The 13,737-nt window shown below is 34.3% G+C and overlaps 1 protein-coding gene across 1 annotated transcript in view; it reads right to left on the bottom strand.

Annotated features, from left to right (window-relative positions):
* Positions 1–994: 994 nt before the first annotated feature.
* The window catches only part of PH4alphaEFB (prolyl 4-hydroxylase subunit alpha-1), a 92,652-nt gene continuing 79,909 nt past the window's right edge, over positions 995–13,737 (bottom strand). Inside the window, exon 4 of the mRNA XM_072540568.1 lies at positions 995–3,460. Coding sequence (XP_072396669.1) covers positions 2,776–3,460 — 685 coding nt within the window. The 3' untranslated portion in view covers positions 995–2,775. The remainder of the gene's footprint in view (positions 3,461–13,737) is intronic.

Here is a 13,737-nt window from a genome sequence, read left to right as displayed (position 1 = left end):
TTGGTCAGAGATATGTTTACATATCTCTGCATTTGGTACATATTTAACCATAAATTTTGAATTTGTTTTGTTTTTAAAAGGGTTGACCTTAATGTAAACTCCATCGAAAGATCTAGATGATTTCAATTTATTAATAATTTAAGTTCTTATAGTGTCCCCAACGTCTAGAGTTGTAAACCGATAGCACCATTGTAAGTCGTCTTTTGTATTTTATTATTATTTGTATTTGTTTATAGTGAGATAATAATAAATATGTAATATGTCTCCTTATCCAAGAGTATTATTTACTTGTAAGCGGCGTCCATTTTAAGCTTAGGAACCTTTGATTCACTTTTTGTAGTTACCCCTTTCCAGTCCCTTTTATTCACTTACCCACGACCCAGCTCTCCAAACAGACCAAGAGTAGCCATTCGCAAACATTCCGGTTTGTTTTGCTTACCCTATCTCGAACCCAGTAATTTCTGTCCCCAATTTTAGACCCCCTATAAGTAATACCCTATGTGGTAGGCAATATAACCGCTACAAATAATCTCAAGAAAAGAAAAAGCAGTTATCCAAAAATTAAGAATTGGACATACCTACCCGTCACACATGACTACTTAATGAAGTCCGAACCTAAGCTGCTCAAGTGTAATAACTGTGAAACACATCCTTTGACTGTCCTGGGTACGCGAAACATAGAATGGAATACAAACTAAAGTCAAATATTAAAGACATTAAAGACTCACCTGATCAAGTATTTAGCCCCATTGGTTTCTTGAAAGACATTCAGTTATTTAACAGATTCCATTTACTTTACCTCTAATTTATAACTTAGTAATAAAACTGTAGTATTTAGTCATAGGTTCTTATTTAAGGCTTATAAATTAACTGTAGAAGTAATATGTCCTTATTGTAATGATTGTATACAATATTGTTTATGTCCATGGCCATTGCAGCCGAGACACATTATTTTAAACAAAAAATTCTCGAAATAAATCATTAAAAAAGCAGATTTCTATAAAAATATATTACATTGTAATTATTATTTACAATTAAAAACTCTTAAAATTTTAAAGAACAATATACACGATTTATTACAAAAACTCCTAGTCTACAAAAAATTAAATATAATTTGCTTTGGTTATCATATCCTAAAAATTCGATATGTTGTTCGACACAAGACACAAGAATGTTTTTATATTGTTAGGACACATTAGTTACAAAAACAAATTAATAAATGCCAAATACAAAGAAAAATACCTTTCTACATCATCGTTAAAAAAATTTAATCTTGGTATATATCTAAAAAGACCGTTGGTACTTTGTACCTATGGCTTTAGGATATTCTTCTAGAGTTTCCGTCTGGGTTGATAGTCTTAGTTTTTTCTTTTTACTACTATTTTACTACTCTTTTTTTTTGTTCTCCGATACATTCGAAGGAATGTTTACTTCTTCGTTTTTTTAGCAACAGCATTACCGCTGATCACTTCAGCCTACATTTTGTTGTCATCTTTTATTAGACATTTTTTGTTTGTATTTCTTTTTTTATACATAGTCATTTTAAGAGAGGTAAGAGAGGAGTAGGTCGCAAACAAATGTCATCGTTACGAAATATAAAGAACTGGACAGGCATAAATTTTTCTTATATTTCTTCTGTTTACTTGAGTAATAATAGGGTTTCGAAGATACCATAAATGTTCTATAGTGGTTGTAACTGTATAGTAGATACCAAATTATTTTAGAAAATTTATGCAGGGTGCTAATAAATGGGACAGAGAAGGATGAAGAAAAATCGTGCAAAAACTGTAAAGGCCTGATGGTGTCACCACATCCCAAAAGGGATTAGGACTGAGGAGGAGGAGGCTAATAAATACATTTCTATTTGAATAGGATTATTACCTCAGACAGGTATCATAGCAATACAGTACAACAGGAATGATATCTGTTTGAGTTTATAATTCCATTCCAATAACTACTTTGCTAAAATAATTACTTGTTATTAATTACTAAAAAAAACTAACCTTGCACACTTTGTCTAAAATAATTCGGTACCTACGATACCTAAAGAAAGATCAGTACCTAACAGGATGATGATGTGTCCATTAACTGAGGACTGAACATCAATGTAAAAAAGTAAGTTAAACACCATGGTCACCAATCTACAAATCCAAATAAGTGCCACCACAAGATAGTTCACAAAAGACCCGAAGATGACCGGAAAACCGTGTGCCTGACTACGAGTAGGGTTCAAACGAACGAAGTTTTTGTTCATTTGAAACAATTATAAAAAAATAAACAATAAGAATTTCTACCTAGATAATCAACTAAAAATTTTTATTCGCGTTTTTCTATCAAAAATATTTTGTCATATTTAAACAACATAATCAAAGAGAGGAAAATACAAATACTTGGGTCATGTGCTGAGAGGTGAAAGATATGCATTACTCCAAATCATATTGAAAGGTAAAGTGCAGGGCAAAAGATCAGTTGAAACACAGAAATCTTTCGTGCAGCAGTTTCCAAAACTATAATTGCCATTTGGATTGCTAGCCTTCGAAAGTAGACGGCACAATAAGAAGAGAAGAAACGACAAACTTCTTGGTACTTAGAGGGTACTATTGATGTCCAGTTTTCAACTGTTGTCCTATTATTAGTTACATATTATTGCATCACACAAAACTATTGCAATGCGTCTAAACTGAAAGTATTAAAACTTAAAGTAAAAAAACTACGATATTTGGCAAGAAACAAGATCTAAGTCTTCGAGATTACTTTCTCCACGATAATAGTAACCTACGCACGTAGATCTTCGGGAGGTCTTTCTAGCGTACAGGGTCTTCTAAATTCTTGACCTACTTCGTGGATCCATTTATTCGACACCCATTTAGAACCTGCCAAAACAGGACAGGCGGCGTGTCTGGTCAAAACATCGCCATCGCCACTAGGATGAAGGTTGTGCCAGAAAGCAGCTGATCCTTTTTTGGGCCAGAGGGCAGCACCGACGATAGGAAAAACAGTGGCTCCACCTTGTGGCACGTCACTCATATAGAACAGAACCGTAGCTATTCTGTTTCCGGTTCCTAAACTTTTGAAGGCGTTTTTCTCGTCTTTTCTCGCGAAATCGAAGTGAGGTTCGTAATGGCCGCCTATACCGTAGTTAACAACTTGTAATTCTTCAGCTGTTGCCATCGAGAGGCCAGTCATATCTTCGACTCTTTGAGCAATATCGGCTATATGTTGATGCTCGTGTTCTTTTAACCACGCGGATTTACTGATTCTATAGTGGGCTATTTCTAACTCCCCTGTTACCGAATTTTGTACTGTAGCTCTTTGGAATTTCGGTCTGGCCAGACGTTTGACTGTTTCAATTTCTTTGTCTCCCATAACGTCGTGGAAAATGTACAGATTTGGGTTTATGAACGCTTCTTCCACTTTGAAAGGTGCGATCCTTAAGAAGGGATTGTTGTTTGTAACATACCTGAAAAAGAATAGAAAATAATTATTGAGTTGAGAATAAAAAATCAATAGTAGTAAAAAGCAATTTTTGAATATTTTTAGTTTGTACTTTAGTCCTTCCACAAACTGACTTTTTATTACTTGATATGATAACTTTCCTACCGAGAAATACTCCAAGAGCAAACTGGATTTACCAAAGGTAGAGGTACTCGAGAACACCCTCTGAACATAAGACAAGTAGTAGAAAAATCTAGGAAATTCAATATCTCACTACTATACATTTGTTTCATAGAATATCGCAAAGCGCTCGACAGGGTCCAATGAAAACACTTATGGCGAATACTAAAAGAAGTAGGCCTACCACAACACTTAATTTCGCTTATAACTGAACTACGAGTATACTAACACACTACTGGAACAATTAAAGTGCTTGATACACTCTCAAACGAATTCCATCCAGAACAAGGTGTCAGACAAGGATATATACTGTCTCCACAATTATTAATTTAATATATATGAGGACATATTATGATAAGAACGTTTGAAGGATGGGATCTCAATAAATGGCAGAAAAATAAACAACCTACGTTTTGCAAACGACACTGCCCTTCTTGCAAATAGTCAAGAAGAGTTAATTGATCTCATACTATTGGTTCAAAACGAAAATCAAATATTTGGTCTGCAGTTAAACATATCAAAGAAAGAGATCAGGATAGTGGATAGACTACATAACAATCATCCACGCATAAACACGATTGACCAGTTTGAGGTTATGAGCTCATACTTATATCTGGGATCATTGATCACAAATACGGGGTCACTAAAAGAAGAAGTAAAACTTAGATGTGATCTAACAAATTTCACAAACTCTAAAAATAAGGTTGATCAACTGCTTAATATTCCCAATATTGACATATGGATGTGAATCTTGGACCCTACAACAAGCGGAAAGAAGAAAGATAGACGCCACTGAAATGTTTTGTTGGAGAAGAATGTTACGAATTTCGTGGACCGAACACAGAACAAATAATTTAATTTTAAACGAGCTAAAGGTCAGCAAATGGTTTTCCAGCAAAGTACATCATAACTAAGTACATAATACATCATAATTAAAGAATATAATTTAGAAATGGTACTACAATTAAAAAAAAGAAAACAAATTATTCATGTAATACCGAAAACAAAATTTGCATAAAACTACTGAATTTATGTCCATAGGTTTGCGATCACTACATGAATATCTTCCCTATTCTACGCGCGCCGTTAAATATTCATATCTGTCTAAGCTCTGATCTTGCGAAGCCATGATATTGCTCTTGTGCCTGCGTCTCTGTGGTCTTGTATCTTTCATTAAATTTCATTGATCTTAGCAAATTATGTCATCTCTCATTATGTCTATCTTCTTAATCTTTCTTAATTGTTGTTATTAATTCTAGCTCCCTATATTTATGTTGTTTAGTACTGTTTGATTCGTTTTGTTGATCATTTAGTTTATCATGTACCGTTGACCTGAAGATGCACAGCAAATTATAGTATGCGAAACCGATCGATCTTCTTCTTCACGTGCCATCTCCGCGACGGAGGTTGGCAATCATCATGGCTATTCTGATCTTAGATGCTGCTGCTCTGAATAGTTCAATTGATGTGCATCCGTACCATTCCCTCAAGTTACGCAACCATGAGATTCTTCTTCTTCCTACACTTCTCTTGCCCTGGATTTTCCCTTGTATAATCAATTGAAGTAGGTTGTATCTCTCATTACGCATAACATGCCCCAGGTATTGCAGCTTTCGTGTCTTGATGGTTTCCAATACTTCCATTCTTTTGTTGATTCTTCTGATGACTTCGTTGTTTGTTACATGCTCGGTCCATGATATCTTCAGGATTCTTCTATACACCCACATTTAAAATGCGTCCAACTTTTTAGCAGTCGACGCGTTAAGTGTCCATGCTTCTCTCCCATAAAGCAGAGTCGAGAAAATATAACACCTTGCCAGCCTAACTCTCCGATCGATGGTGCTAGAATAAATTGATTTTGAGTAGGTCTTATTATTATTTCTTTTTACCTATTTGAAATTGACTCACACAGGCAACATATTCAAGATGTTATCAAGAGTATTTGAATATCCACGCAATCAAATATTTCTGTAAGGTCACGCATTAATCCGTTACTAGGTTTTCCTGCATCAAGACCCTGAACAATATGTTCGATTACTTCCAATAAAGCTTTAGTCGTTGAGTATTTTTTTTCTAAAACCAAACTGAGAGTTACATATAATTGATTTGTTATCAAGATAAGTCACCAAATGAACGAAGAAGTATTGGCAGATCAAGAAAAAGATGGTGCGATAATTTAAACAGTGGTCAGAAACAAAAAAATATCATACTTATCTTTAAAAAATGCGTTTAATTCGTCTACCTTATTTGTAATACTCTGTACATTTAAGTAAAACACAGAGAAGTTTCTTTAGTAATGATATAGTTATTTTTTTATTAGAAAAAAAAAGTCGCATCCACCGAAAGGTTATTAGCGACGGAACAACATATAAATAACAAAAGTGAATAACTATAGATTATAGAAAATATTTATAGATCTTAGATCATCATCATCTTTGGCTCGACAATCCTCTGCGGATCCTGGCCTGCTCTAAGATTCTAAGATTAGTCGCCTTTCTGTTCGGTTTCTGGCAATGTGTTGCCATCTTCTGATCTCTAGTATCCCTAGGTCGGTCTCAACTCCATCTAACCATCTAATTCGCGGTCGGCATCTGCTTCTTCTTCTTGTAGGTGTTCCTGTCGTTAGCTTTTTAGCAATCATGTTGTCAGGCATTCGTATTATGTGTCCGGCCCATCTAAGTCGCTGCGTTTTATTGAACGTTACGACATCTGGTTCATTAAAGAGTTGGTATAATTATAAAGTAAAGAAAGTAAAAAAGTAAATTATAAAAAGTGTTTGACTGTTAATCGAACGTTACACTAATCACATATGGGTGGGTTATTCTTTGTGAAAAGGTAAGAGTGCGTTTAACAACTTGGTATAATCCTAGACGTAAACGCGCAAGCTCAATTTGTGTATCCACTGAGAAACATTAGTTTTGCTTTTATTACAATTATGATTCGCGCAAGCACAATTTGTTAATGCCTGTTATGCGACGATGGCATCCACTGAAAAACATTATTTTTGCTTTTATTACGATTATGACTTGTTTAAGTCATTGGAAACACGCTTGTCTATAGGCTCCGAATAATCGCTTAAAATTGCCTGTCGTGCAGTCCTGTCAGCTTTTTTGTTTCCCGTTATTCCGACGTGTGAGGGTACCCACAAAAATTGAATTTTTCTTCCATGTTGATGAGCTTGGGACAGCTGGTATTTTAGGAACTTTAGTAGACGGAAAAGAAGATTGTTTTCTGAGGAAACGATTGATGCCCCCACTCCGTCTTCGGACTTAGATGCACCTGTGTAGATTTTATGGTGGTCGGGGTACTTTTCTAAGAGGACTTCGAACTTAAAGAATTAGGAAATTGTTTGTACTGGATGTATCGAAATAAACCGAAGATGTATCACAGATTGGTAAATCGATCAGCCAAGGATCAGGGATTAAATATCCGAGGAGAAAACACCTGGAAAATTAGTGTTTAGATTTTGAAGTATGGATTTAATTCTTTCGTAATACGGTTTTTTAGTACAGCGAATATATTGCAATTTGTTTACATATTTATTGTAAAGGTATTTTGATATATTGGTTTTAAAATATTACAAGCGACTGAAGCTGCATGTGATAGTGCAAGGAGATTGATTAGCCGTGAATAATCTAGATTAGAACCTATTAAAGATCTATACAGAAGAAGTATAGTGGATTGGTCTGAGCCCCAGTTTTTAGAGAGATCTTAATACATTTAATCTTTTATTACAGGAAAGGATGAATTGTGAGCTGTGATCTTTCCATGTTAGCTATGAATCAAAGATTAAAACCAAGAATTTGTGATGATTTTTAAACTCCAGCTGTTTCTCATAGATTCTCAGGGTTGAGGGTTGTGGCAAAGAGCTTTAAGAGAATACAACACTCCTATTGATTTTTCTATTGAAAATTGAACACCTGTAAGGTGGTGCCAATTTTCGAGTGTCTAAAAGGTTTTGAAGAATTAAGGACGTTAAGGAGATATTTTTGCCTTTAATAGATACAACTAGGTCGTCAGCATATAAACAGGCTTGTAAGGGTGCTTGAACGTTTTGATTATATCATTTATTGCAACTAGAAATAATGTAATATTGCTACTAGAAATAATAAATGACTGAGTATGGATCCTTGGGTGTACCATTTTCCAAATTATAAATATTTGAAAAAATATTATTTATTTTCACTTGAAAAGATCTGTTGTTTAAAAAGTTTTTGTTGAGGACAAGGCAGTGACCTTGAATATTCCATTTATGAAGTTGTCTCAAAATGTTGTACTTCCAAGCTTTATTAAACGCACGTTCTAAATAAAAAAAATATAGTAACACATTTTTGGTTTGTAGCAAAAGCTTCATGTATCTCACTTTCCAAGTCTAAAATGTCTGTGGTTGACCGATCTTTTCTAAAGCTATTTTGCTCGGAGATTAAGAAATTTGAATTTTCTAAAACCCATAATAGCCAGAGTTAACAATATTTTCTAGTAATTTTCATGCTGTAGATGTCAAAAATATGGGTCGGTATGATTCTGGGTCATATTTCGGTTTGTCAGTTTTTAAAAGAGGAATGACTATTGCCTTTGACCAAATAGCTGGCCATTGGTGGCCAAGCCAAATTTTGTTAATTATGTTTAAGAGATATGTTATGGCTGAAACAGGGAAATGTTTCAGAAATGCTGAAGAAATATCATGAGGTCTAGAATTAGAATCCTTCAAGTTAAGAAGAGATAAGTTTATCTCTTGAAAGGACATATTATGGTTTAAGGAATTATTTTAAACTTCAAACGGATGAATGGGGTTTTGTTCGGCGAATTCTTTGCATTTGCATATTGATAGCTGAATTTTAAAAGATGGAGTAAACCAATCATATCAGTTGTAAATGATTCTTTGACGACGTTAATAGTGTCGGGTGACCCTTGGACGTTATCAATCGTTAAGGACAACTGGTGGTAATTTAAAACGAAAGGTGGTGTATGATTATCTATAAAATTTTCAAGAGTTTTCCGTGTAGCTGGATCTTTGAATGAGCGCGGTTTTTTTAAGTTGGAAGAATTGGGTTTTGTGAACAGATTTTGTGATGAAATTGCTGAATCCGTAGGAGGAGAAATGATCTCACCAAAACTGCGTTTTCTGGAGGTACTTGCGTTGGCGCACGTATTGTCAGGGGTTTTACTTACATGCTGTGGATTTATTACATTTGGAAGTACTGGAACAAACTCATAAGTAGTGACAGAAGTCGAGCTTGCAGTTTTATTTGTAAGATTGGCTGAAATAGTTGTTTCAGAAAAATGTGACAATTTATCAGTTTTCTACAATTTTATCTAACGAGAGAGGTGCTGTAGGTTGGAGGATATTGCTTCCGAATTTTGTGAAAACGGTGTTGTCGATGAATGAGGTTGATTGAAAGTGTTGCTAAAACTAGGAGTGTCGGTAATTTCTTGGTTATAAAGATTTGAAGGTGAGCTTACAGTTAAAGCATTACAGGGATTCGAAAGACAATGGCTAGCGATATGTCCTGAAGCTTTATATTTATAGCAGATTAGACTATCCTGAGAAATGAAAATTCTATAGGAAGTATTTATTTACTGTAAACGAATCAGGTACGACAAAATTATATGGACTGACATAGTCTTCTCTTCGGAAACTTAGTATGTGGCAATATCCCGGTAGGTTTAAAAAAATGGTTAAATCATATTTAAGCCAATATTTTTCGATTCATTGCAAAGTTCTTCATAAGGAATAGTTGAAGGTCCATTTGAAAGTATTAGTCTCTCAGCTGGTGTTATAAGTCGACGTGCCTTTATACTTTGATCTTGAACCTCGATTGAGCCGTGGGAATTCATAAAACCCTCTAACAATTACTTAATACGAGATACGTAGATAGATATACGCAAATTCCTTAAGGGATAAGGTAATTCTGAAGACGAGTTCCATCGATTGCGCCGAAAATTATAGCATGATTTTTTTTTGAAATTACTGCTGGTCTAAAACTGTGGAATATGACTTAACGGTGGTAAATTCGCTTTGAATAGGGGTGGAAATCGACATAGTTTTATCTTGGACAGTGGGCCCGAAATTCTCGGCGCTCACCTGTCCAGTTGCTATGGCATGCACACCTCGTATCGATACGAAATTTTAAGATTATTTAAATTGTAATTTTAAATTGAAACCAATTTGATTTGTGGCTTAATAATTATCTGCAGATGACTTACAGACTTATAATTTATGCTGATTATTGTACTATAACTTAACTAAACACCATTCGAAAATCCTACCGTAAATTGCAAATTTTGTAGGATCAAAGAAAAACAATGTTTACTATTTTTACCGCTAGGGACGGCCTCCCGATATAGTTATTTTATATATAAATGAACGAAAAAATTCATTAATATATATGCCGTCAGGTCATAGTTCACAATTTAAAAGTTTTTGTGACGATGCTTCAAGAACTACAATTTTCAATGAAGCATAACTTTTTGTATGTCTTGAGTTTAATTGGTTAACCTCAATGTTTTCATCAATAGCCTTAACCCGGTATCTGGCAACACCACAAATAGATGTCGCAAAATTATTTTATTGTGTATATAATCTTATATAACTCTCAAAAACACACTGTGGTACAAAAAAACCGGAAGGAGATAGGGGAAAGTGGTTTTTGAATCCGTTGCCTACAAGCAACATTGCCAGTCAAGAAACACTATTTGATACTGATAACTTCACTAATGAAGATCTCAAAATTTTGTTAATCATAAATAAAAAACTGTTTAACTAAAGGACATTTTATTGATTTAATAAAAAAATTAAAAGTACCTAAGACTAAAAAATTATAAATATAGGCCTAATTCTAACTGTGGAATGATAAAAAGCAATTTTTGTTCGGTGTAAAACAAAGCCGCATGTTACATTTTTCACACTGCACAGTTGTATAGCCAGTTTTACAAAATCTACATCTTCCTTTAGCGGTATAAAGTGGCCAGTGACCTAACGCATCTGTTCTGGTAGCATCATCAGGTCTTACAACAAGAGGGTGGCGAATAATGTTATCTGTATTTTCTATACTTGATGGACGGCCTCGCTTTACTTTGTTCTTTCCAGTGTTGGACAAGGACCTAGCTAGTTCCATTCTAAACTTCTTGAGAGGCATACAATTTATATTATTGGCTTTACTATCATTTTGATATAATATCCAAGCATTTATAATACAGACATCTAAGAGCCAGATAACTATTGGAAAGTACCATCTTTTACTACGACTTGGACTTCTGTAAAGACCCAATAAAGAGTTAGCTTTATCCACGCCACCCATGTGTTTATTGTATTGAGTGATTAGATTTGGGCATGGCAGGTTTATTTTTCTTTTATGTTCTTTAGAATACCTTTGTACATGATTGACTGGCTCAATCCCACAACCAGTGCTAGCAAGAAGTACACATTTGTTATCTGCCCATTTGACAACTATAATATTCTTTTGTTCATCGGATTTATAAACATAGGAACCCCTGCCACGTTTTAGCAAAACCTTATCAGTATCCAAGGTGCAACCTGCTATTCTATTTGAGCGAATAGTGCCCAAGCTAAGGATATTATACTTTTCCTTCAAGTAATCAAATAGTCTCAAACTGGAAAACCAATTGTCACAAAAAATCATTGAATTCTGGTGGTCATCCAATGTTTTACATAGTGCAATCACTGAAGATGCACCGACACCCAAGGATTGTTCTTCAGAAATCTGATTAATAGTTCCCTGTAGTTGAAAAAATGTCGAAGATCCTTGGTAAGGAATGAAATCGGCAATATATCCTGAAACACCTGCCCTTACAAAGAACTTGTAACCCCATTTATGAGGCTTATTTTGTATGTATTGTCGTAAATTGCCACTGTATGTACCTTTGTATGCAACCATAGCCTCATCTATGGAATATTGGTTTTCGAACTGATACTTATAACAATTTGTAGAAATATGATCTAAGAGGGGACGAATTTTGAAATAGCGGTCTTTCGTTTCTGAAGTTGCTTCTAAGTTATCATTGAAATGGACCAGTGTTCTCAGTTTTTGAAATCTTTTTAGGGACATAACATCAGCAACAAAAGGAATTCTTGAAGAAGTAGCCCAATAATCTTCTATTGCTGGCAGCTGTATTACCCCCATAAAAATCAAAATGGAGAAAAAGTCTGTTATTTCGGAAGTATTTGTGTTGACACTTAACCCAGTTTTTTGAGTACTGTATAAATTCGTCTGGTATACAATATTCTCTATTAGATTTAGTGAAAAAAACCTCGTAAAATACTCAAGAGGCAAGGCTACCTCTACTGCATTATTGCCTATAGTTGGATTTTCGAACGGAATGGTTTCTATGTCACTTTCAGACCAGTTATAATTTACTGACTCCACTACTTTTTTACGTTTTCTTGGTGGTTCTTCATGATCGCCTTGTTTTCAATTTCTTCATCATACTCCTCCATATCAGACAAATCAGAGAGATCAGGGTTAACAGAAACAATACACGACATTTTGGTCTTTTTTTCCATAAAAGAAGGTAATTAATATTTCATTTAAATTTTCCATATTGAAATCTTATACTGAAAAAAAAGTCAATTACTAAACTGACAATGTTGCTTCAGGGCCACATGATGTTTGTTCAACAAAATAATATCATTACTTACCGTATACAGCAAAAAATAGCAGAGAATTACACTAAAACAACCTTTGTTTATACACCAAATAAAAATTCAACCTCATAGTACTCCTAACAAACGGTTGATAATAAAAATTATGACAGACCCACTTACACGTAGGTCTCTACTGGTATCCTCTCTAGTAAAATTATTTTTTTCAAATATCTCTATTGAATATTAGATGTCGCCACCAGTTTTATATAACTAACACGACTTGTTGCTTACAATTATCATTGTCACATAACAGCTATATAAAGTAGAAATTGATTTAAGAGCTTATAACGACGATGTTGCCTGAGAGCATCAAAACCAGATACCGGGTTAAGATGATTTATTAGATCTTCCAAAGATGTATCTGGCGACCAGTTGGTTGTATGATTGTAGTTCATAGTTCTTTTTACAGCTGACTTTAGTACAAGGCGTAGTAGTTACTCGTGCCTATTAGAACATTTTTTCGTTTTTTAAATGTTTTATGTTTATTGGTCTTGGTGTCATTTTGAGGAGCGAGAATTTGTTGTCACTCAGTTGAATTACATTGGAACATAAATTATTGTGCATAAGGAACTACTGTTGTTACATTTTAAAGTGTCGTTTCAGGTTGTTTTATATTGGCAGCAGTTTTGACAGCTCTTGGCACTTGGATAACTTCCTTATAACTTTTTTATCTAATTTGGAGGTACTTTGATGATCTAAAGCATTTCTGTCATTATACTATTAATTTCATGGCTTAATATTGTTATTTGATCTTGTAAGGCTTTAAAAGCAATTTCTGGGTTGAAAATAATTTTATCCTTTTGCTCAATCAGATCTTTCATATAAGTAATATTTAGAGCACTTATTATGTTACCATGACTACTTTTGTTAGATAATTCGACCTCTTGTATCTCGATGTTTTCGGGATTGTAACAATTAATGGTCTGTTGATCTATCTTTATTACAGTTTTATTAGTAGAATGTAATATATTTCCACAAGTAATGCATCATAATCTCGTCTGGGCTGTTTTTTTACATCTCGTGCAATTGTTAATGTTGTCCAACAATACAACCTCATCACAATTATTATCAATAATTATAATATATAAATTCTGATTTAAATATTTACCGTGGTGGAATAAATCGACTAACGCTTGTTGACAGGTTTGAAAGGATATCTGATGTTATTAATATACCGTGCGTTAAGTTTTGGATTAGATATTGCAAATACAGCAAGCGCTAAAATCGGCAACATTGCCTCGTACGAGGTAATTGTAATTCTCCGATCCCCACCGCTCGTTTTCTCGTTTTCTGTCTAGAGTTCTAGACACGTCCTAGACAGAATACAGAAAACGAGAAAACCATTTAGTAACACATAATAAGGCAAGGGATATGCAACTCCGTTCGTCGATTTTGGTTTTGCTTACGTACACCCGGTTCATTTATTATAACATAAACTCGATAAAAATACACTGACT

The sequence above is a fragment of the Diabrotica undecimpunctata genome, chromosome 8, assembly GCF_040954645.1.
Source record: "Diabrotica undecimpunctata isolate CICGRU chromosome 8, icDiaUnde3, whole genome shotgun sequence".
Classification (NCBI taxonomy): domain Eukaryota; kingdom Metazoa; phylum Arthropoda; class Insecta; order Coleoptera; family Chrysomelidae; genus Diabrotica; species Diabrotica undecimpunctata.
The sequence above is the reverse complement of the archived record's forward strand: the minus strand, read 5'-3'. Positions and strand labels throughout refer to the sequence as shown.